The 26,288-nt window shown below is 39.6% G+C and overlaps 1 protein-coding gene across 1 annotated transcript in view; it reads right to left on the bottom strand.

Annotated features, from left to right (window-relative positions):
* The window catches only part of LOC131675518 (BRISC and BRCA1-A complex member 2-like), a 329,141-nt gene that overhangs the window by 226,653 nt on the left and 76,200 nt on the right, over nucleotides 1–26,288 (bottom strand). Inside the window, exon 2 of the mRNA XM_058954530.1 lies at nucleotides 3,426–3,709. Within this exon, the coding sequence (XP_058810513.1) occupies nucleotides 3,426–3,709 (284 nt within the window). The remainder of the gene's footprint in view (nucleotides 1–3,425; nucleotides 3,710–26,288) is intronic.

Below are 26,288 nucleotides of genomic sequence, written 5' to 3'. Positions count from 1 at the left end.
TAACCTAGACCCAGCACCACCAGCCACATCACGAGGGACATCAATGGTGGAAGCAACGGACAGGCAGAATCTATGAGATTAAAAAGTGCAATGGTTATATTGTTAAAAAAAAAGAAAAAAATAAATAAAAACGAGAGTGAAAAAGAGAACAGCATTAATGGAATAATCGTGGAAGAATGAATAACAGAAATTTAGCAATAGTGAATAACTTGATGCTGACGACATTGTCGTCTGACATTTAGATCTGTTTTCGCTGCTTCTGCTTATATATATTACTAACAGCAACAAGTGCTTGGAATATTTTTCAATCATCGATAATTGCACCGTGGTTTCCTAAATCGTTGACATACATTTCGAATATCTTTCAATGGTCAAGAAAAATTTCGAGCAATTAATTATCGTTTCAGGCTCCTCGGCATCGTTGGCCTCCAAGTTCCACATAACTCATTCACAATATCATTAGTCATATTATGCAATACGATTGCGCACAGTAAAACACGTGCATGAAAGATACGAGGTTATGAATAACCATACAAAAGTTACCGCCACTTTGTTTACAAACAAAACAACCAAACGAACGAATCTTAGGATTCTATCTTTTTTATGCGCTTTTCAAACTAATTATTCTATTGAAAAATTAATCAGAAACCTACTCTACGACAGATGAATCGTTTTGTAATTGATTAAACCACCGACTGTGATAATCTTTCATCGGCTCTGGCGTTTCACCAAAAAATAATTTTTTCAAATAAAACATCAATACTTATTTCAAAATTAAATTAATTTACAGAAGGGGGGATCATTAAATAGAATTTAGCCGTTGTCACTTTACTTTTAAAGTAGCCACAACATTTTTATGTGAAAAAATTCGTGTGTTGATTAAACTATAAAGGGAGAGTCGTTTTTTTACAATTTATATTTACCTAAAACTTTATTTATCAAATTATTTACGTGGAAATTTGAAAGGCAAAAAGGCTTCGGCTACTGAACAACCTACTGGGCGTGTAGGCTGGCACGTTCACGCGTAAGAGAGCTTGGGATGGGAAGCAGAAAAAAGTAAAAATCCAAACCTACGTTTATTAATTACAAAAAAAAAAGAAAATTACAATCTTAATTGAAGAAAAAAAAGGAAGAATAATAATAGAAAAAAGTCTTTCACAAGCGTGGCCCATCCGGACAAATGCTCGGAGCGAAGCGGTGTTTGCGAACAAGTGCTCAACTCCTGTAAATCAGTATTTCTGCGTGGCATATTGCGGTGAGACTCTCCACTAGATTCAGACAATTAAAGGTCGCCCAGCGATTGCATTTCTGCTCAACGCGGAGTATCAGATCGTTTTGAGTCTGCGCACGCTTGCAAGGAAACGAAAGAAGTGAAGAGAGAGAAAAGAGTGCTTACGTTGTGCTGGTCGCCTCCAGCTGCCACGCTGTCTCCTCCGGTGGACACGAACGTCAGTGGTGATGAAACGAACGCCGACGGATATGCTGCAGAGACCAAGGACGACTTGACATATTAAACCAACAGCCAACAAAAGCAAAATACGAAGTCCTGCAGCAGTCAATAGTGCGTGCAGACTGCAAGAGGCCAGAGACGACAGAACAATCGCTACTAAGCGGTTTTCGCTATCACAAAACATTACTCTATTAAAGGCAACACACCTCAAGAGGCTAAACAAGGACTACACTAAGGGGAAACTAAAACAAGCAGGATTCTATACTAAAAAAAACAAATACCATTCCTTTGGCCGGGAAGGTTATGGTGACTGTCTTTTAGAATTCGCAAGGAATAATCTTTATTGACTATTTAGAAAAGTGTAAAACTATTACAGATGAATATTATTCATCGCTATTGCATCGTTTAAAAACTGAGTTGCAAGAATAACTCTTTCATGATAACACTTCATTCATTCACTCCTCTTCCATCATGATAACACACCAGCTTACACCACAGCAGTTGTGGCCGCAAAACTGATGGAAATAGGGTTCCAACTCGTTTTACATCCACCTATTCTCCAAACTTGGCTCTGACAGACTATTATTTGTTCCCTAATATGAAAAAATGTTTGACGGGAAAAGATTTTATTGAAACGAAGAGGTGATTGCAGAAACGAATACCTATTTTATAGACTTGGACAAATCCTATTATTTGAAAGGGATCAACAAACTAGAGTGGCATTAGATAAAGTGTATGAGCTAGAAGGAGACTATGTTGAAAAATAAAAAAGATTTATAACAAAATTTCAAATAGTTTTCATTTTTGCACAGACTTTTCAAACGATCTTTGTAGATGTTACAAATCAAAGATATATACAGTGTTGAAAAAAGCCGGACACACCTAAAAATTTTTTTGGCAATTGATTTTTCAAAACGATCAAGGTTAATTTTGAAGTAACCTTTTACGAGGAATCCATTAGTGACCTTGAATGTGACCTTGAGCGTGACCTTCAACGCTATTTGAAGGTCAGCTTTGTTTTTTTTAAATGGTAATCCCTATTTATGACCCCGGATTCGGAAAGAGCCGGAAATTCTACATTCAGGTATGGTAAAATAGTTGAGATCTGGGTGACCTCCATGGTCATGTGGGGGATAAACCTTATTTTTTTCTTTATCTTTTCATCCGAATGTACGGGTAAGGGTAATGTTTAGCAAAAAATATTTCAGACGAAAATAGCTCAACTTCGATGAAGCCATATTCCCATGACATTGCCTTCGACCTTGGAGGTCAAAGGATAATGCGAACCTCTATTTTTCACCCCGGATACGGAAAGAACGGGAAATTCATATAAGGTAATACAGTTTGTATTTGAGTGACCTTCAAGGACAAAAGCAAAATCATGGGAATGTGGCTTTCACGAAATTGAGAAATTTTTATGTAATATTTTTTGCTGAACATTACCCTTACGCGATTATTCGGGTCAAAAGATTAAGGAAATAAATGAGGTTTATCCTCATATGACCTTAGGGGTCAATCAGACTCCTACTATTTGACCTTATCTGAATCTAGAATTTTCTGCTCTTTCCGAATCCGAGGTCAAACATAGGGGTACCCATTGAAATAAACAAAGCTGACCGTCAAATAATCTTGAATGTCACGCTTAAGGTCACATTCAAAGTCACCAATGGATTTCTCTTAAAAAGTTACGTCAAGAATGACCTAAATTATTTTGAAAAATTACTTTGTCTGGAAAGTTTTTGGATATTTCCGAACATTTTTGGAAACCCTGTATACTGACAGGCACTTGGCCAATACTGCTCTGCAAGATGAGCGTTTATTTTCACTGCTAAAATCATTTTTATTTAGGTATTTGAGCAAAAATAAACTTTAACCGCTTAAAACATTACCTGATACCAGACTATAAAAATAACAAATATAATATAGTTGACTTAATTCTATATATATAAATATATATAATACAAATTTTATATACCTCGTATTTTTCTAATAAGTACAGAAGATTATTCACAATTTCGTATAAAAGAACATCGTTTAAACTATGCCATTTAACTAAACTTGGTATATTACTTATCAATTCTTCCATCTTCTCATCGTGCCAGAAATCTTCTTTTCTTAATATTAAATCAGGACCAAGATCAGGATATTGTGCATCAAAGTTCATTTCCCATGTTATAGATTCACCTGCGTAAGCGATTATAAATTTGCAATTGTAATCCAGATCATTTCTTTTTATTTTAGTCAAGCCACTTGTAGAATCTAAAATCAAATATTGTTAAAATTCAAGAATATAAAAAGTATTTGCAAAATAATTATGTTTTAACAGAATGCAATAAAAAAAAAGTAAATTTATCAAATTTTAATAGAAACTTAACATGCGACAATGATAAGAATACTATATGGTATATGCGCTAGTAATGAAGAAATTCTGTTGAGTTTGCTATTTTATAATAAGTTTTTAAAAATAATGATGTTTTATGTAATTTCTTAATTCAAACCCTACATGTTAAACTAAACAACTTAATATGTGAAAGAGTAAACAGGTTTTAAGAGCTAATTTTGGCTAGGAGCCTTTTACCTTTTATGTTGTAACGGGATGAAACCGTTTAATTATCATATTCACGCGATTATATTAAAAGGACACGCGTAGTTGTCAATGCTCACTACTTATCCGGGAGAGCACGAGAAAGTATGCGTCAGTCAACCAATAATTGTTAATAACCTATACTAAAATGAGTGAGTGGAAGCTATAAGATATGAGAGAATCAAAGAAAACACTTGTTAGTAATATAAATTGGATCTTTTATTATCCCTCAAAATCTACAAAAGGTCGGCCCGCGCGTTTGTTTACATGAACGCTCGCTCGTCGACAACACGCTTTGCCGGTACGCTCGCTGTTCTTTGTTAATAGAGACGCTGTTACATGCACGCATCGAATGTTAGAATCAAATTATTATTCATATGATCGCGATCGCGAAATTAAGCTGGCCAGCTTACCTTCTACTTGCAGGCGATTGGAGAAAACCACGACAAGTCGCACAGCACGGAACAGTTTTTGTATTGTTTGTTTTGCTCGCGAGTCGCGAATGCGCGCACGGAGTGGTTTCGCCCTCGATGGCGAAATCTCACACACACACACTGCTTGGCCTTCAGCTAGTGGCTGGATGACTCCTTGGAGGCAGCTGTCACGGCTATCTGGCACTCTCGGCAATCGCTGATCTGGCGTATGGTTGATAAGGGCACGTGAATCGATAGAAGCGGTAGCGTAAGCGGACGGACACTATGATGGTCGGTGCTTCACTGGTTCAAATTCTGTCGCGCGCGTTCCATCTGCTTGCGTGCCGAATTCCTTCGTTACCTATTTCGTCCCTCCGGAAGGTGCTGCCCTCACAGACAGCAATTAAGTTAAATAATCAGCGCTAATTTGACGTTTACCGTCACAGCCCCCTTCCAGTCTGGACCTATAGGGTCCTCGACGATAATTCCATTAGCGCTGTCCCTTCCGAGGAGGAAAAGAGAGAGGATAATAAAGGATTATAATCCACGTGATGTTCACTCCCATCTTTATTCGCCGGGTAGTATAACGGTGGCCCTGCCCACGGGGAAGATCACCTGGCTGGTCTCCCGGGTAATTCTGCGCCCTGGTCATCCAATGGATGATGTCGGGGCCTTCAGCGGGATAGATCCCGCTGGGGGTCCGGGTAGCGGCGTGGTATCGCCGTGCGCGATACCGGGAGTCGTCGACGGTATCGCGGTAGGGTCCGCCGTCGGGAGTTCTTCGATGAGCACGGATGACGAGCTCTCGTGAGCTCGCACCCGTGCTTGCTCCTCCTCTTCTCTTCGGGTACTTTCGAGGTGCAAGGCGGCATGTACCACCCCTTCAACGGCGGGACCCAGGTCCAGGTCGATGAGGGCGGCTGCCGCTTGCTCGAATTGTTCGAGCGTGATCTGCATCCTGTAATTATCCAGCAAGTTAGTATCCTGAATAGTTTTGGATATCGAAGGTGGGCGCCTGTTCGGCTGCCCAGGACCTTCGTCGCCGGAGTCGAAGGTGGGGTCCTTGGCGTCGGTCTCCCAGGTCCTTCGTTCGCCGTGTATCATGCATTCACGGTTGTCGCTTTCGGTGGTCTGCCCCTTTTCCTCTTCACGATGATGGGAGGAGAGGCTCGTGTTGTTTGTCGATGTTGTGTAGTGTGTGTAGTTTGCGCGGACTTACGAGGTCTTCCTCGTGGGCGCTTCGTCGGGTTAGTAGGAGGGATATCTAGTGGGACTCGGCTGGGGGGATTACGGCGAGTACGGCGAGGTGATTTCGGAGTTGTCGCGTCGTCATTTCGGAGTGTATTATCTGAAGTGTCGGCGCTCCCGTTTCCGTGTATCGGCGTGTCGCTCGCGTTGGGCGGGACGCTCATTGCCTTGGTTCCCTCGGCGGTAGTGGTCTCGTCGTCGTCTCGTGTACGAGTCCCATTTTCCGGTATATCGTCGTCTCGTCCATAATAGGGTTTGAGGTCCTTAGCGCGTATTAGCTCCGTGACCTCCTCCTGTTGGTTGGCGAGGCGATATGAGTTGGCACCGAGTACCTTCGTGACGATAAAGGGGCCGATGAATTTGGGTGCTAGTTTCACGGAAATGCCCTGCGCCGCGCAGGACAGTATGCGATTCTTTTTCCACACCCAATCACCTTCTTTAAACCTGTGGTCCCTGTGCTTGGCATTGTAGTATTTGGACTGCCTCAGGGACTCATCCGAGGCGCTCTCGTGAGCTTGCTGAATGGCGGAACGGCTATTCTGCATGTGCTCGTTCCATTGCCCGATTCGAAGCAGACTCTCCTCTTGCTCGGCGAGCTCGTCCATCCGTTTCCGGAGAGTATTCGGGGCTCCCGGTTGTCTGCCGTAATTGAGCATGGCCGGACTAACCCCGGTAGAACTATGGACGGCCGTATTCAACGCGAACATGAGTTCGGGTAGCGCTCGGTCCCATTCCCTATGATTCCCCTGCAGATACGACATTATCATCGTCTTCAAGGTGCGGTTAACCCTTTCCGTAGGGTTAGCCTGCGGGGTATAGGTTGGGGTGAAGGTCCGTTTTATCCCCTGATCTCTCAGGTACCCGTCCACCAACTGATTGCGGAACTCGGTGCCGTTGTCGGACAAGAAGATCTTTGGCGTGCCGAAACGTAGGATTATTCGCTTCCGAAGTTCCTTCACGATCGTCTTGCCGTTAGCACTACGTATGGGTATACATTCGACCCATCGTGTGAATACGTCGATGAATACCAGGACGTATTCGTGCCCTCGTGGGCTCTTCGGAAAGGGTCCGGCGATGTCGCCCGCGACCACTTGCCAAGGCATAGACCATGTTCGGTCCTGCATGAGCCCGCGCGGCGGTCGCTGTTCGACCTTGCACTGTTGGCAAACCTGGCACTTCCGGACGTATCCCTTCACATCCGTGTACATTCCCGGCCAGTAATAGGACTGGGCGACGCGGGCGAAGGTCTTCTCGCGTCCTAAGTGTCCTGCCGTCTCTAGGTCATGGTTTTCGAACAACACCGCTTTGCGTTCTTCCGGGGGCACGACGAGTTTCCATTCGTCGCCATATCGGTCTCCTCCTTGATGATCGTAATTCGGCTTTCGGTGATACATCACCCGGCCGACAACTTTCCAATTCGGATATTGTTCTGGTTGGCTCTCGACGCGTCGGAATTGATCCGTGTACCAGGCGCTGTTCCTTGGGTTCGGCTGGTTCATTGAGCCAACCTCTGCCCTCGTGGGCTCGAAAGCGCGTGATAAGGCGTCGGGCAATACATTGTCTGCCCCCTTTCGATATTCGATCTCGAAAGTATGGCCTTGAAGTTGTAAGGCCCATCGGGCGAGACGTCCAATTGGATTTTTCAGGTTGTATAGCCATTTCAGGCTATTGTGATCAGTTACCACCCTGAACGGGTACGCTTCTATGTATGGGCGAAATTTTTGGATGGCCCACACGACCGCCAAGCATTCGCGCTCCGTAGCTGAGTAATTTTGCTCAGCCGGATTAAGGACTCTACTAGCGTACTCTATGATTCGGTCGCCGTCTCCTGCTTTTTGTATCAGGACGGCCCCGATTCCGGTAGCGCTAGCATCCGTCTCCAGCACACACTGCCCATCAGGTTCTGGTAATCCCAGGCATAGTGCGGACATCATGAGTGCCTTAATTTTGGCGAAGGCTTGTTCCTGTTCCTCTTCCCACACATATTCGCTCTTTTTTCCTGTTAACCTCGTTAACGGTTGAGCGTGCATGGCGAAGTCGGTCAAGAATCTGCGGTACCATGAAGCTACCCCCAGGAAGGTGTGCAGCTGTCGCACGTTTCCTGGCCGTGGGTACTCCATGATAGAGCGCACCTTTTCAGGATCTGGCCTGATCCCCTCGCGGTTGATCAGCAGGCCGAGGTATTTGGCTTCAGACTTGCAGAAGACGCTTTTCTCTCGATTAATCGAGAGGCCAGCTTCGCACACCCTGTCCAATACGGTTTTTAAATGTCGTAGGTGATCCTCGAAACTGGACGATACCACTATGATATCGTCCAAATAGGCGAAGGCAAATTCGCCTAATTCGGGACCGATCACACTATCGATCAACCGCTGGAAGGTGGCACCGGCGTACGAGAGACCGAACGGCATTCGTACGAACTGGTAATGTCCCAGTCCGGGTACGGTAAAGGCCGTGATCGGCCGAGATTCGATCTTGAGTGGGATCTGGTGATACGCGCTACTGAGGTCGAGCGTGGATATATAGCGCGCGTTTCGCAAGCGCCTTAATATATCCTGCATAAACGGCAAGGGATACGCATTCGGCTCAGTGACTTTGTTGACCTTTCTGAAGTCAATACAAAACCTATACGAACCGTCCTTCTTACGTATCATAACCACTGGGCTCGACCAGCCACTATCTGCTGGTTCGATTACCCCTTGGGTTAACATTTCCCTTACCAGTCTATGTATTTCCTGCTCGACCTTGTGCGATACCGGGTAGTAACGCTGTTTAATTGGCTTCGTATCATCGACCCGAATCTCGTGCTCGAAGCCTGCCGCACATCCCAAGCCTGTCGGGGCTCGGGATAGGGCCTCGTTGATGGTCTTCTGCAGCATGGTCTGTTGTGTAGCCGTAACCTCGGCTAGTCCGATTGTGGCTAATCTCGGACCAGCCTCCAAGCTAGCTACTTCTAGCTCCATTTTGGCCTGCGATGCCTTGAACAGCAATGTGTTATCGTCTGGATCAAGTACCGCTCTGAACAACCTGATGAAATTCACTCCTAAAATACATTCTTCGACGAGGGTAGGGAGGATGGCTACTCTCGTCGGCGTCGTCAATCCTCCCACGGTGAAAGGTAGCATGGCGTGGCCGACGATCGTTAACTTACGACCGTCTGGTAATCCTGCTGTTCCCGCGTGGGTGGTGTCCAATCTGACGCCCAGCACAGACGCTATTTGTAGAGCATTACTACCCATGGCTGTGGTGGAAACTCCCGGATCATAGAGGGCCCGTATTTGGAAGTCCCCTATCTTCACCGGTAGCCACCAACGCGTCTCCTGTTCCGGGGAATATCGGGAAACAGCTTCGACGGCTCCACAGCTTTGCTCTTTATTCCTCATAGCGGTAACCATTGTGCTCTTGCGTGGTCGAGTGACGTTACTTGTCGTCCGAGCCCCTTTGGTTCGGACGATCGGAGTTCCCATGGGGTTCTTCTTCGACGATTTATCTGCTTTAGCCCGTGCCCCCGAGGGCGTGCGCGATCCGTGCGTCACCGCCTCGGCTGGGCTAGGGTCTCTGGCTTTACTAGCGTCGTAACCCTTCTTCTCCAAGTGCACTCCTCCGCCACGCTTATCTTTGGCGTCAGCAAGGGAGTTCTCGTTCTCGACGCCCAACACGCTCGCTTCTAATGGCGTGGGCTGTGTTGGCGGAGGCCGCGAGATCTCTTCGACGGGGTTAGGGTTACTGGATGAAGGAGTGGGATCAACCCCACCTATCCACTCCTTTGCTCGTTTCCCTTATTACACTGGGGACAGAACTTCCTATAGTAACCCAGTAGGCCGCACTCGGCACATTTGATCGGCCCTGAGAACTCTCTTCCTCGTTTGCGGGGAGTCTCCGGACTTTTAGTTCGATTCTCGGAAGTCGAGCTTTTGTCGGCGCGGTTATTCTTCATTTCCGCCGATATTTCCTTAAGGGACAACAGCATTTGGTTGAATACGTCAATGGGTAGAACCTTCTTCTCGCCATCGACGGATTCCAGACTCGGATTAGGTGCCGCCCCCGGAGGCGTCGGTGTGTAGACGACCTGGTGCGTCACCTTTTCGAGTACCTTTTCCATGCGTTCCAATCTATCACTGACTTTCGGTGTGTCGCCGGACATTGATGCCACTTTCCCTTTACGACCCTTGCTCGCGTCGGTGCGGGGGTGATATGCCATCTCAGGATACAAAGTCGACTGAGGGTCTGGTATCGTCCGCTCCGACCTTCGCTGGTGCAAATTATTCTGAGCCGTCGTGGCCAGGTCGTTCAGGGTCCGTACGGAGTCCACTTCTGATCTCCGTATTTGGCTCTGGATTTCGGGGAGGAGGTTGGCATGTAGTAGGTCCAGCTGGCTCTCGTGTGACATTTTTGGGTTCAGTCGACTCATTAGGCCCATCATGTACGCGATGTATACATTCGCGGGTTCGTCTGGGCCTTGGTATCGGCCTTGAACTTCTTTGGTCAGACGCTGCTGCTGTTGCCTGCTGGTCCCAAACCATGCTCTGGCGTCCGCCTCGAAATCCGCGTAGGAGAACCATTCGTTGCGCATTGCTTCGAACCAGACGAGGGCAGGACCGGTGAGTAGTTCAGATACTGCCATGAGCATCTCGTCTTCCGTAATTCCAGCGCTGCTCCTTGAGTTGTCCAACCTTGATAAGAAGGTGTCAATACTCGCGTTGCCTTCTCCGGAGAACCTGAGTTTCCATCCCCGGACGATGCGGCCGACATCCCTTGTTGTCGACCACTGGTTTGACGTCTGTTGGGATGGCCACATACTCGGCGGGTGGTTGTTCACTTCAGTATCAACTCTACCGAGTTGATGCTGTCCACCCTCTCCGAAAGGGGGCGTTCGGCGGGGGGTCCTGCCGGTGGCCCCCGTGGGCCTCAGTCCGGGTCCGGCTGGAGTGCTCTGGGGTAGCCTGGCGTCGTAATGGCATGTGAATGTGTCCTGGAATGCGACGCTCCTACGCGTGTTTTCGGGTTGCGGTTCCTCATTGGAACTGTTCGACTCGTCTTGCCGCATAATTTTGTGTACGGCATTTTCCAGTTCCTTAATCCTGGTTGACAGGTTTTCCATTTGTTCCTGCACCTTGATGTTGGTCTGGACGATTTGTTGCATTATTTGGGTTAGGTCAGACGCGTTCGAGTTCCTTGAGTCTTGTACCTCCCATTTCCTCTCATGTTCCCTGGACCGGAAGATGAGGTCTTGTATCATCACCGCGAATGCTGGCGGGAGTTTAAACTGGTAGCCTTCGTCAGTCGTTATAGTAATTTCCTTCTTACTATTTGATTTTTCTCCGCTGTCCAGGGCATTCGCGATGTTTATCGCGGTTTTTTGAACTCGCGATATTACGTCCGTACTCTGCAGTAATTGGGCTAGCGGATGTTCTCCTTCTTGCTCGGATGCTGTGTGTTCCTGGCATATGGATACTATTAGCTCCGAGCGTAGGGCGGCTCTTTTGGCTGAACTGCTGTTCTGGTTGTCGGTTTCCGCGAAGTCTGCTGCGGAATAGTCGCCGAGTAACCAGCTTTGTAGTCGTGCAGCTCTCGAGAGCTTGGTTCCGCTTGTTTTGAGCTCCAGGTGCTCGAGGTATTCTTCGACTTCCTCCTCCTGGAGCGTCAATACCCAATTTTCTATTTCATTCTGAGTGTGGTCCATGATTCGTTGTTGGGTTACTTGCGGTTAAATTCTATGTAAAATTACAGTTATGCTACGCGGGTGCGAGTGTTGTGTTATAATTCGTACGCCGAATAAAAAAATAATAAAATTTTATTAGCCAACACTGGGCTTGATCAACGGCGTTTTACGAATTATTTGCCGAAAGATTCTTCGCTCGTTAGTACGCAATATAATTATCCTACCTATCAGACGCACTAACTGTTTGTTAGTACGGCTGTGTGAGTTAGTATTCAAAATATTGTAACGAGCGTTGCGCGTAATCACCAATAACCGCTTTTAATAATATTAAAAAAAAACACTTTTACGTTACGACAATGTAATGTCAAATAAAATTATTTAATTAAATTAATTTTGTTTGAAAATTGCCGGTGTTAGTTCTCCCGGGCCAACGGGTATAATATTATTTGCGGCAACTTTCAAAATTCGTTGGTGTTTACGTTCGAGAATCTTTCGGTCGCACTCGCACGCGTTCACAGTTAATATTTACAATTTTTCGCCGCGGCGGGCCTTCGCAAGCTACCTAACAGGCTTTGTTTACTAATGTGGCCTTCGGTATCAAGTGCGCACAACAGCACTTGATTGTCACTTGGGTCGCTGGTTGACTGGGCGCGAGTTTATTACTAAGAACCGGTGTTTTGCACTATCAAAAACACCGTAGGTTCTTTAACGTTGGGCGCCATGTAACGGGATGAAACCGTTTAATTATCATATTCGCGCGATTATATTAAAAGGACACGCGTAGTTGTCAATGCTCACTACTTATCCGGGAGAGCACGAGAAAGTAAGCGTCAGTCAACCAATAATTGTTAATAACCTATACTAAAATGAGTGAGTGGAAGCTATAAGATATGAGAGAATCAAAGAAAACACTTGTTAGTAATATAAATTGGATCTTTTATTAGCCCTCAAAATCTACAAAAGGTCGGCCCGCGCGTTTGTTTACATGAACGCTCGCTCGTCGACAACACGCTTTGCCGGTACGCTCGCTGTTCTTTGTTAATAGAGACGCTGTTACATGCACGCATCGAATGTTAGAATCAAATTATTATTCATATGATCGCGATCGCGAAATTAAGCTGGCCAGCTTACCTTCTACTTGCAGGCGATCGGAGAAAACCACGACAAGTCGCACAGCACGGAACAGTTTTTGTATTGTTTGTTTTGCTCGCGAGTCGCGAATGCGCGCACGGAGTGGTTTCGCCCTCGATGGCGAAACCTCACACACACACAGACTGCTTGGCCTTCAGCTAGTGGCTGGATGGCTCCTTGGAGGCAGCTGTCACGGCTATCTGGCACTCTCGGCAATCGCTGATCTGGCGTATGGTTGATAAGGGCACGTGAATCGATAGAAGCGGTAGCGTAAGCGGACGGACACTATGATGGTCGGTGCTTCACTGGTTCAAATTCTGTCGCGCGCGTTCCGTCTGCTTGCGTGCCGAATTCCTTCGTTACCTATTTCGTCCCCCCGGGAGGTGCTGCCCTCACAGACAGCAATTAAGTTAAATAATCAGCGCTAATTTGACGTTTACTGTCACGATGTATAAATAATTTTTGAAAATATTTTGAAGCACTGAGACGCTAGCAGCTTGAATTAATTACGGTTACTAATTAGACAGTCTTACTGTCAAATACAAAGAGTTAGCTGCAAATGACCACGAAAACATTCCACAATTATGCAGTTGACAAACGTTTGAATTCATAGCAAGAATACGAGGGGGGGAGGGTCAATAAGTCTTTACAATCCAAGAGATGGCGCTCGTCACGCTTAAATTATGATTTTTTTGACAAGCAATACTACGAACTATATATCGTACAAAGTTTCAGCTCGATTCATTAAGTAGTTTTTTTTGTGAGCGTTGGTTAAACAAAAAGTTATTGGTTTATTTGAAAAATGGAAAAAACAGAGTTTCGACCGGTGACAAAACATTTTCATTTGAAAGGCCTTACACCAAAAGAAAGCACAGTTGAGTTGAACGTCGTTCATGGCAAGTCTTCCTCTGTGTTTAAGACTGTTTATAACTGGGTAAATGAATTTAAACGCGGTCGTACAACAACAAAAGATGAACCTCGTTCAGGGCGCCCCGTAGAAGTGAGTACGCCCGAAATGGTCAACAAAATCCACGATATGGTGTTGAGTGATAGAAGATTAAAATTGCGAGAATTAGTTCAGGCCACAGGGGTATCAAAGGGTACAATCATTTCAATTTTGCATGAAAAATTGGAGATGAAAAAAATATCAGCAAGATGGGTGCTGCGTTTACTCACGGTTGAAAACAAACGAACCCGCGTGGTCACCTCTGAGGCTCTTTCGGCACGCATACGTCGTAATCCGGAAGACTTTTGGCGTTGACTCGTAACTGTAGACGAAACATGGGTACACCACTACACTCCTGAAACTAAAGAACAGTCAAAACAATGGATTACCGCAGGAGAACCAGTCCAAAAGGAGGCAAAGACAGTAAAGTCAGCTGGCAAGATTATGGCAACGGTTTTCTGGGATGCGTATGAAATCATCTACATTGACTACTTGGAAAAGAGCCAGACGATCACTGGACAATATTATGCGTCATTATTAGGTCAACCGAAAGAAAAAATCAGAGAAAAACGTCCTCACTTGAACAAAAAAAAATGCCTCTTTCTTCAAGACAATGCTCGAGTTCACACGTGTGCAGTTTCGATGGCAAAAATTAACGATTTAAAGTTCGAATTAATTGACCATCCACAATATTCGCCTGATTTGACTCCCAGTGACTTTTTCTTATTTCCTAACCTCAAAAAATGGATTATCGGACAACGATTCACGTCGAATGAATAAGTCATCGCCGAAACAAATGCCTATTTTGAGGGTTTTCAGAAATTATATTTTTCTGATAGCTTAAAGAAACTGGAAGGCCGTTTAATAAAATGTATCGACCTTCAAGGAGATTATGTTGAAAAATAAAAAAAAATTACATACGCAAAATTTTTTGTTCCTTCTTTTTGTAAAGACTTATTGACCCCTCCCCCCTCGTAGATTTACGTGAGGCTCTTCTCTTTCATGTCTGATGACTAGCATTAATCACTACAGTATTTTTAGTACATCTTGAATTTGACCAGAAGTTGACCCTCATCCCCATCAGCATGAACAATTTCCATCTAAACCATTTTTTTGCATCTGACGTATATTCAGAGATATTTGATTGCATAAATTAGAATTAGACACCATATATATAATAATGCATATACAGGTCCAGTTGCGTCCATAAGGTAGTTCCCACCTTATACTAAAATTATAGAAAAATTCTCAGGAACACATTTCAACCAATTTAAACCATCTTTCTTTCATTTTTTACCCCTCGTAAAAAACATCTAACTTTTGAACGAGTAAGTCAGTTTAAAAAAATTAGGTTGAATATATGCGCGTTTATCTTCTCTTTGAAATAAACGGAACAGGATCTATTTTTATCGAGCCAATAAAAAGTTATGTTCATATTTGTTAAAAAAATAACTTTTTTTTCAAGTTTGGTTATTTTTGAACATATGCAATGTGGAAAAAAACTCCAAAGAAAAAAATGTTTTCTTTTGCATTAGAAGAAGTATTTCTAAAAAAAAAATTAAGCTTTGAAGAAAACATTTTTTTCTTCATTTTTTACCAGACTATTTTTACAAATTTTTTTTAATTAAAATATTTAAGTTACTAATGAAAAGACGATCACTATTTAAATATATTTAGAAGATTTCCTCCAATAAATTCATAACCAAGCAAATTGTTATCACAATTTTTTAATGTATTAAAATTTTTTTTTTCAAAACCCAATTTTTTTAGATAAATATTTATTCTACATGCAAAAGTAAACATTTTTTTTAGTTTTTTTTTTCACAGTAAGCTAGTAAACATTCATCATCAGGTATTACTTCGCGGGGTCACTCTAACGCCATTGTCCGTCGTCTATTGACTAACAATCAGTCTGTCAGCCTAGCTCTGATTTTTGCGCCACTATATTTCTTCTTCTTACTACTAACCTTCGATTGATAATTAACCCATCGATAATTGATTTAGTGAGGGTAACCATCCTGTGTCATTCTTCTTAGATGATGAAGACCTCCACATATCCTCGGGGGTTAGAGGCTTCTGTGCAAAATCTTGAATTGCTCATCCATACGAGTTGATGTTCGTTAAACCGAAATTAGTAGAAAAGAACATGATCGACGTCCTCTTGTGGATTAACTAAAGTTTAGTTGTCATCGATACATCATATGCTTTTATTATCGTATGTATACTTCTTTTGCTATTCGGAACCCATGTAGGCCGACAACAGTGCTGATTTATTGTGGAAAGAACTTGTAATCTGTTTTTACAAGGAACCATCCATCTCTCGGCTGTAATTCATTTTTTGTATTCTGAATTCCTAGATATACCGATATATGTTAGTGAGTGACTTCTCTTTTATTAATGTCTAGAATGAGATTTTTTTCATCGCTGCCGATAATACGAATGTTAGATCAACGAGTACAACTGGCCTGGATTCACTCTCTAACATAAGCTCTCTATTTTGTCGTTAAAATCGTCTTTATGAGAGAGCACTTCCATTTTTCAGGTTTTGATTTAGTGCAAACAAATCCTTCTCCATTGATGTATTTGGAGAAATGTAGCTGTTATAAATAGCCAGCTGTTCAATGGCTATAATTACGAAATTATTTGCTCAGGAAAATTCTTTTGCGACATCCTCTCTTTTAGCTCGAGATCGTAACGTATTGTAAAAACCTTCATTTCGTTCTAAGATGATTATGAGAACTTCTTATTATTTTCTCAGATCGATGTGATCTGAGAAAATAATACGGGAATAAAGCTGGAAAATACTTTGGAAAGCACTTTGAAGAAATGAAACAACTCCAAACATTTTCAATTTCAATCCTAAAAAATGACAAGATATGGGTAAGAACGAACATCGTATTTACCCTACCATAACGTATCATAACAAAAGGAGAACTCATAATGTTAAATAGAAGACTCTAAAAACGGTAAAAATTACTTATTCAACAACGTAAAAATAAATTAAATAATTAACATTATTGCGAACCTAAAAATCAAAAAGAGCTTACGATATGACAACATTAATGGAAAACTACTTAAAGAACTTTCTATAAAAGCAAAAAGACTGATCACTATAGTAATAAATGCAATATTTCGACTACCTTATTTTCTCGTTGCATGAGAAGTGGCAATAATCATACTTATTCTAAAACCAGATAAACCATCCGAGCTTATTTTGTCATATAGATCCATTAGCTTACTTCAGACACTTTTTAAAATATATAAAAAAATAATAAACAAAAGCTAAACTAAAGTATTAACAGAAAAAAATATAATATCTGACCACCAATTTGGTTTACATAATAACTACGCCGCAAATTATTAGAATCATCACCACTAAGATCAAATCTACTTTCGAAGAAAACGAATATTGCAATGCCGTATTTCTTGATCTAGCTCAATTTTTTGATAAAGTTTGTCATGAAAGTCTATTTATAAAATATTACCAAAATATCTCTCTCTACTATTAGAATAAAATCTAAATCAAAGAACTTTGAAAGTAAAAATAAATGATGATATCACAAAACAATATAATTAGTATACACCTATGATTTTCCAACCGTGGGAAACATTAATATCGCCACTTACATAGACGACACTGCAATATTAACAATTCATTTTAATACAGTAATTGTCTCTATTAATATACAAAAATATCTAAACAAAGCCATACTTTGATTTGAGAAATGGAAAATAAAAATCAATAAAACAAAATCAATTTAAATAATTTACATCTTAATAAAAAGAAACTTAAAAAATAACCTTCAGTATATATAAACAACTAACTAATACTTCAAGAAGATAAAGCCAAATACCTTGGACTGCATCTGGATCGTCGTCTATCGTGGTGAGACCATGTATGAACCAAATACAAACAACTAAATCTACAACTCAGAAAATACTACTGGTTATTAGACAGAAAATCTAAATTATAAATTGTAAATAAACTATTAATATACAAAAGCATACTTAAACAAGTATAACATGGTATTCAACTTTGGGTCGCAGTAACAAAATGAAAAATTGATATTATTGAAAGACTCCAAAATAAAGCCTTAAGATCTATCAGAAATGCTCCATGGTTGTTACAAATAAAATATTCAGAGTGGACGTCATTATAGGGACTGTTAAAGAAAAAAAATTGCTTATAAAAGGTACACTTACAGAACACGTAATTGTTTAGCGAAGAAATTAATTCACACAACACCAAGAATATCAATATTTAAGAAATATAAATCACCATTTATATATGTATAATTTAGCTCTGTAAAATAAAAGTATTGGTACAGATCAATGGTGAAGTATCTTCATGTAATGTAGTTTTTGTAATCAAAAAATAGTATTGATATAATATCATTTACTTATTGTCGGCAGATAAATTGTAAATAAAATTGAAAATAAAAAATAGAAGCTTTACAACGATTTATCTATCAAAGATTGTTGTGAAAAATTCATTGTTTTCTTATATTTTTTTAAATGAAATACTAATTTTATTACTTTGTGATTTATGAGAGCTAATATGAAATATACGTAAATATAATAATAATTACTTGAAAAAGTGGCTTTAGAACCTAGCTCGTGGCTTAAGATTTCGATCGGTAAGGGCGCTGTGGCTAACTGATAGTTCTGATAATTAGTTCAATATTAACAGTATTTTTTTCGACCTCTGATGTTCGTATATTAGGATTTTTATGTATTAGTTGTCTCTCTACAGTTAATGTTTTAAGTAAACTTAGGACATGATAAACAATCTTTTAACGATGTAAAGCGTTTTTTTATTGTGCGGTAAATAATGGTATGCTGCCGAAAACTCAATTATATATGTATGTGTCGTGGCGGTTCGTGAGTGTTATGCTTATTGTGCCGACGCATGAAGATAGCGTTTGGAGTCTTGACCCATTGTTGACTTAAAAATTCGTCTATAACACAGGTCTGCAAGATTTTGTTATGGAAAAGCCATAGGTCATTTTCGAAGTAATTTTTGGCGTAGAAAACGAATCCGGAGTCCAAATTGCTCCATCACGTCAGGATTTTGAGATATCCTAACCTAAAAATGCGAAAATAGTGGTTTTTTACTATTTTTGAGGCTATGTAGCACCGCGGCATTCTCATTAATCAGAAAAAAACCAACGACACCTTAAAGTATAAGTCGGACACTTTCAAATACCGTTGAGTTTGCTCAAATAGCTCATTTCTGCATCAAAATATTCCATCTTGAATTTTTCAAGTTTCATGAATTTAGTTGTTTACTTCGTTGGTAAACTCACATAGTTCTGGAGAAAAAGTGTTTGACTAATCGCCTTTCTTTTAAAAAATAAACAACTTAACCTCAGATAGGCTAACATGACTTAACCCTCAAGTATTTTATCCAAATACATCTTATGAACCCTCATAAACCACCCTAGCACATCAAACAGACTAGCCCACCTAACCCCGGGTACACCAACTACTTTTCTTTAAGCAAACCGAATTCTCCATCACTGATGGACTACCCTATTTTAAGCTTTATAGACTTCATTATCACATACCCTTAAAACCCTTGTAATTGCTATACTTATACTTCTATACTCAAATAGGTGAACCCACCTACCCTAGGTAAAACAAGTTGGTAAATTTTTTTTTTTCGAAAAAAAACCTAATTTTGTTATTTAGCAAATCCGATATTTTTGCAGTTTATCTAGTTGTAGATTTATACTTAAGACGTGATTCTAGTTTTAAATCTTGAATCGACTTTTTTTTTATTCAAAAGTTTTTAAAAGCCAAAATGACTCAAAGTTCAACATCCTAAAATACCTTTGAGTATCCTAAATTAGTGAAATTAGTGATATATTGTTATTCAGTTTATGTGTCTGTGTATTTCTGTAAACTTTTGTATTTTCATTACTAAATCTTCGTTTCCAAATTCTTTCGTAACCGTATTTTCATGGGATTATTAAACAAAATTCGTATTCAAGTTCATACAATTTATGATTAATGTAAATGACGAGTGTTAAGTACTTTATTTTAACCTTTATAAAAACTACAACGTGAACTGCTATAACTAACTTTTTTGATAATACCTATCAAGCTTAAATTCTTAAATGAGTAAAGAAAATTTATGCTGTAATCAATATTGTTATTTTTTTATTTTTATTTATAGAGTCACCTTAACCTGGTGCTAACAACTTGTGAAGCTATATACTTCTATCGTAATTTAATAAATTTTGGTAATAATTTGGTTGCTTGTCCACAAATCAGCCGTTATAACGGCTACTTTATTTACACAATGGGATCTTGTAAGTGTTCTAATGACCCTGATCAATTTTGCTATATTTGTGGCCGTTTTACGTTTGAGAACAAAAAAGTAGGTATCAATGAATCTATTAAAACTCAATATGAAACTTACTTTAATATGCCAATTTCTCATCAAGATAAGCCGTGGGCTCCACATGTTGCATGTAAGTCATGCGTTGCATCTTTAAATCGTTGGAATAATGCTACGAGCACGACGACACCAATGCCTTTCAAAACACCTATGATTTGGCGAGAACAATCTAATCATGATGAATGTTATTTCTGCTTGACTAAAACTATTGGATTTAACAGTATAAATGCACATAAAATAGAATACCCCAATGTCTTGAGTGTAACAAAAACCATTTCTTATGATTCTCATGATAAACCTCCGATTCCTCCTCTCTTACAGCAAAAAGTTAAAGATGATGAAATCCTCGATAAAAGTGATTTATATGATGTAGATTTTTGTGGCTCTGATCCTATTCTCTTTGATCAAGCTGCACTAAATGATTTAGTTAGAGATTTGGATTTACCTAAAGATAAGTCCGAGCTACTTGGTTCACGACTGAAGGAAAGAAATCTTTTAACTTCTGGAACAACTTTTGCGTGGTATAGACATCGAGAAAAATCTTTAATAGAATTTTTTTCTCAAGGCGATAACTACGTCTATTGCAGTAATATTGAAGGCTTAATGCAAAACTTTAAACTAACTTATAATCCTGAAGATTGGAGATTATTTATTGACTCATCTAAGAGGAGTTTAAAAGCAGTTTTGTTGCCTAACACAAATAAATATGCTTCTATACCTATTGCTCATTCCGTATATTTGAAAGAATCTTATGATAATGTAAAAACTATCCTGAATGCAATTGATTACAAACAGCATAAATGGAAGATCTGTGGGGATTTGAAAATCATATCGATGATACTTAGACTTCAATCAGGATATACAAAATATCCGTGCTTTATTTGTTTATGGGATAGCAGAGATAAGGATCAGCATTATATCCAAAACAGTTGGCCTAGACGTAACTCTCTTAAAGCTGGAGATCCAAACGTTCTTGAAAACCCTTTAGTTGATAGCAAACAAATTTTACTACCCCCCCTTCATATTAAACTAGGACTCATGAAGCAATTCGTGAAGGCTCTTGATAAAGATGGTGCTTGTTTTAAGTATCTTGTACACACATTTCCCGGTTTAAGTGATGCAAAAATAAAAGAAGGTATTTTTGTTGGACCCCAAATACGTCAACTGATGAAAACAATTGAATTTGAAAATGTGATGACCTCCGTTGAAAAGAATGCTTGGACCAGCTTCAAAAAAGTTGTTAAAGGATTTTTAGGAAATAACAAAGAAAATGATTATGGAAATTTAGTAAAAGACATGCTAGTTAACTATAATAAACTAGGTTGCAACATGAGTATTAAATTACACTTTTTGCATTCTCATTTGAACTGGTTCCCAAGGAATTTAGGTGATGAAAGTGAAGAACAAGGAGAACGTTTTCATCAAGATATAAAAGAAATGGAACGTTGCTATCAGGGAAAATGGTCTCCATCTATGTTGGCAGACTATTGCTGGTGTCTTCAACGTGATGAGCCAAATGCCAAACACAAAAGACGATCCAATACAAGAACACTAGAAGAAAAGAAAAAACGGTTTCACAAAGATGACGACAGCGATCAGCAAAAGGCCACACAAAAATCAAAGATTCCGATTCGTAAGCAACAAAAAAGTCAACAAAAATCTAAGATACCAGTTCTGACGTAAATCCAGCACCCCGTAAATCCAGACTTACGTAAATCCAGCACCCCGATTCGTGAGAGACGAGGGGACTCACGTAAATCCAGCACCCCGATTCGTGAGAGGCGAGGGGACTCACGTAAATCCAGCACCCCGATTCGTGAGAGGCGAGGGGACTCACATAAATCCAGCACCCCGATTCGTGAGAGGCGAGGGGACTCACGTTAATCCTGCATCCCTTTATGAAGACGTTAAACAGTGTTAGTCTACATATGATTGATATTTTAGTTTGCTTAAATGGAAAATGTTGATTGAACTCTACCCAGGGTTAGATGGGTTAGTCTGCTTGGGGGTTGGTAGGGGTGGTTTATAGGGGTAGTGAGGGTGTGTGAAGGTATGTGGAGATACGATCCATCAGAATTGAGTCTGCTCATTTTATTTGTGATTGTGGTATCAACTTTTTCAAGGAAACCAGTCGATGAAATTCGCTCTACCCAGCATTAGGTGGGTTAGCTTGCTTGGGGGTTTGTAGGGGTGGTTTATGAGGATTCATAAGATGTATTTGGATAAAATACTTGAGGGTTAAGTCATGTTAGCCTATCTGAGGTTAAGTTGTTTATTTTTTAAAAGAAAGGCGATTAGTCAAACACTTTTTCTCCAGAACTATGTGAGTTTACCAACGAAGTAAACAACTAAATTCATGAAACTTGAAAAATTCAAGATGGAATATTTTGATGCAGAAATGAGCTATTTGAGCATACTCAACGGTATTTGAAAGTGTCAGACTTATACTTTAAGTTGTCGTTGGTTTTTTTCTGATTAATGAGAATGCCGCGGTGCTACATAGCCTCAAAAATAGCAAAAAACCACTATTTTCGCATTTTTAGGTTAGGATATCTCAAAATCCTGACGTGATGGAGCAATTTGGACTCCGGATTCGTTTTCTACGCCAAAAATTACTTCGGAAATGACCTATGGCTTTTCTATAACAATCAAAATTCTGATTTTGCAGACCTGTGTAATCCGCTGACCAGTCAATGTTCGACATCATCCTGACTACTTCTACTACTGATATGATAATCCATCTGATTTTACTTTGAATAGCACCTGAGTACAATTTCAGATTGGATTTATTGATAACTTCCGTATTTTCGGTACTTTGAATTTAGCTGCTCATACTGCTAAAAATCTCCATTGTAAAAACTTTTCATTTTGAACAAAATCGAGTCTTTCTCTGAGTTAATTACTCAAGGGATTAAGATGTGGTGTAAAATAAACTTGAAAAGCTGATGTTGCAAAGAAATGGGTTATAGATAGATGAAACTTTTCACTACAGTTGTTGGTTCTGTTTCCTGGAAAATACAGTGGATGTTACCTCGTACTATCCTTTCGGTGCCTGCGTCTTAATGTGTAGTCAATATATAAGGGAGCTTTGACCTCGACTTGACTGGGTTGACTTGACTAGATGATCCGAAGAGCTCAGCTGCTAGTCCGATCAACTGTTAGAATAGATTAGAACAAGAAGCGGCGTTGGACTCACATTTATACAGACGTATAAGAGCGCTCTCTGATCCTCTTGTTAGTTCGAAAGGAAGGAGGTAGAAATGACCCGTAAAATGTTGCCCCTAAACGCAAATTACTTGCAACATAGGGAGAGTGTATGACGTCAGTACAGAATTCGATGCTAGCTGAAACTTGTTTAGCAAACAGAAAACAAGTATCATCAACAATCATGTTGTGAGATAACCGACAGCAGGATTTGACTTGTCATCGAACTAGATTGTAAGGATAGGATAAATGGCAAAACATTTATACTTATTGTTTGCCAAAACAGTGACATTACACATTCCTTGCCTTCAACAAATTGGTTTGGCAAAAAAACGACCAAATTAGAAAAGGCCTATGCAATTAGGGGAGCGGTCTCAACGCACTCTATGTCAAATATATCAGTGGAACACCATTTGGTTAACTTCAGTAAACTAGATCATACGTTAAGCCGTATACGTCTTACCGTGATGAAGGTACGAGTTGAATTATGTATACCATGTTATTTCTGAAATAACAAAGTTTCAGCTAAGAATAAAAAAATTTTTAAATGCTTTTAGTACCTTCAAATTATGACTAATTGTAAGAGAACAACTTAATCAATAAATAAATAAGAATTTACCAAAACTACTTATTTTTATTAATTAAAGTTTTTTTTTATTCTACGGGTTTCTCATGATTACATAATCAAAAATCACCTTATAAAAAAGTGGACTGATTAGATAAATTAAATAAATTATTTGTGATCTGATTGGCTGAACAATAGTCGCATGGTATTAACCCATTAATACCCAAGCCGAATCTGGTAGAGATAGCCTTGAAATAACTATTGAGTTCATGTTATAGCTCAAAAATAATTTACACGTATTTTTTCTTTTTGCATTTCCAATTGTTTATAAAAAGTTATTTAAACAAATTGACAAAAGTTTTAGTTTTTTGAAAAACTATTTACGGCAATCGATTCTACAGGAAAAACCAAGGCGAAAACCTCTGTAAGATTTTCTTGTCAGACTCGATTTTGTTGGTGTATATTCGTTATAAACAATTTGAAACTGAGAAGTGATGCTGACAAAAACCTCTCTAACATTATTTTTTTCGACACAACTGTTTTTGTTAATCATTATGGGTAAAAGAACTACTTTCTTCAAAACAGATCCTTAAAAACAATTACGAATGATTTTCTCTCTGTTTTGCAAAAATAAATATCACATTTTGAACAACAATATTCAGTCAATACTGAACAATTTTCGTTGTCACACTTTCTACGTTTCCCAACCTTTATCTGATGTTCCTCTGTCGGAGTTTCAACTTTTTTCTGTCGTTTGGATCGATGAGTATTTTCGAGTTTTTGAATATAATATTCACAAACTTCCTCCACAATATCTTTTGAACCTTTCTTCTCATCTAGATGGAGTTTATTGTAAATAACAGTAGCATTAGCTAATGAAGCTTGAATAAGTCTCATGAAGAGACACCACGTCCATTTTTTGCTTCGGATTGTAGGCATAAGTGCATTACAATGCTGGTCGTGTAAGTCTACTCCACCCATGTGCCTAGTATACATTGAGAAAGCTTGAGGAAAGAGAATTTTTTGTTTAGTTTTATTATGCCATCTTTTCATTTTAACTTTCGGTTCATCTCCGTATTTAGTTGAGAGAACTGATACGGGTTTTGAGTCCATCACCGTTATGTAATTCAGTTTTGAACTGGCTTCATGAACTGAGATAGTGGTTCCTCTATCAGCTTTCTTTGACATATCGATTTTTGCTTTGACGCGATTTTGACGAACAGTTCCTGTAGCCGATAATCCAATATTTCTTAAGTGAATCATGAGATCTGGAGATGTAAAGAAGTTATCAAAAAACAAATGATATTTTGCCAGATTTTCATTTTTAACCGTCTCCAGGAACCTTTGAAGTAATTTGATAACCACTCTCAATCCCAAATAAACAGAAGCTAAAGGATTTTCAGATTCAGTACCAAACTTGCCCGTATATATATCTAAATCATATATATATCCATCTGAAGAACATAGTGCCCATAGCTTAATCCCAAATCTTATAGGTTTGTTCCTAATGCATTGCTTGATGCTGAATTTTCCAAAATATTTGACCATAACTTCGTCAATTAACAAGTTATAATCCAGAAATCCATATCTCATACAATTTTCCCTAAATAATTCAAATAAATATCTGACTTTCCAGACTTTATCTTTTTCATCTTTGTCTTGAAGTTTATAAAACCTAATGTATTTTTTTATTTTTACAAATTTTTCCCTTGGCATTAGTTCTTTTATTATTGGATACTGCAAAAGTCGTTTGTTGGACCAATAGTCAGACTGCTTTTTCCTAGAATTGAATATAGTAATCATAATGATCACGATGAATCGGTCTAAATCATCATTGGTCAATTCAAAGTGGTTTTCGGAAGTAGCTTCTATAATAAAGTTTTTCATTGATTGAGAAAAAAAGAGTTCAAACAATTCCAAAGAACTTTTTGTGTAAAATGATGAAATAGATGAAAGATCATAGTCATCATCTGGAAGATCGTCATAATTCAAAGCATTATTACGCCAATCATACTTATGATTCGGTTCTAGTAACTTCTGGTCATTAGTATAAAAACTCTTTATATGTTCATACGATCCTGTAGGAAGCGGCCGAAGTGAAGTATATTCTTCTTCTTCATTACTTGAACCTTCATCTGCGTTCTCATGCTCTGTTGGAAGAAATGCAATATCAACATGATCAATATCAATATCAATATCATCTATATCATCACCGTCAACCATCTCATTCAAATCAGCAATTCTTCGCCTCGTCATGGTATTACAGTTTTATATTGAAGTATATAAAAAGAACAAAATCAGTAATTTATTCAATATAATAGAATGGTTTTCTATTTCACTGACAAGGAAGGTACCCGAGGTGTACCTCACCGATTTTTTTGAAATTGTGATATGTTGTAGAACATCAAAAAATATTCGACGCGTATTTTTTTATACGTGCCCATAAGCCTATTTAAGGGGTGAAACCCACCCTTGAAGTTCACCCCTAAAAACAAATTTTTTTTAATTTCTCGAATACAATTCGTAATTTTTTACTGAAACAAAGTGGGTAACACTTGTTATTGAAAAGCACATATTTATGCACTGTTTTTAGTCATCAGACTCGTAACCCCCGTTTTTTATTAATGAAAAACTATATTTGATGACCATTTTTTTCACTATACACATTCCAAAATCTGTTAA

The sequence above is a fragment of the Phymastichus coffea genome, unplaced genomic scaffold (genome assembly GCF_024137745.1).
Source record: "Phymastichus coffea isolate CEN01 unplaced genomic scaffold, Cenicafe_Pcof_1.1 PCOF00024, whole genome shotgun sequence".
Lineage (NCBI taxonomy): Eukaryota > Metazoa > Arthropoda > Insecta > Hymenoptera > Eulophidae > Phymastichus > Phymastichus coffea.
The sequence above is the reverse complement of the archived record's forward strand: the minus strand, read 5'-3'. Positions and strand labels throughout refer to the sequence as shown.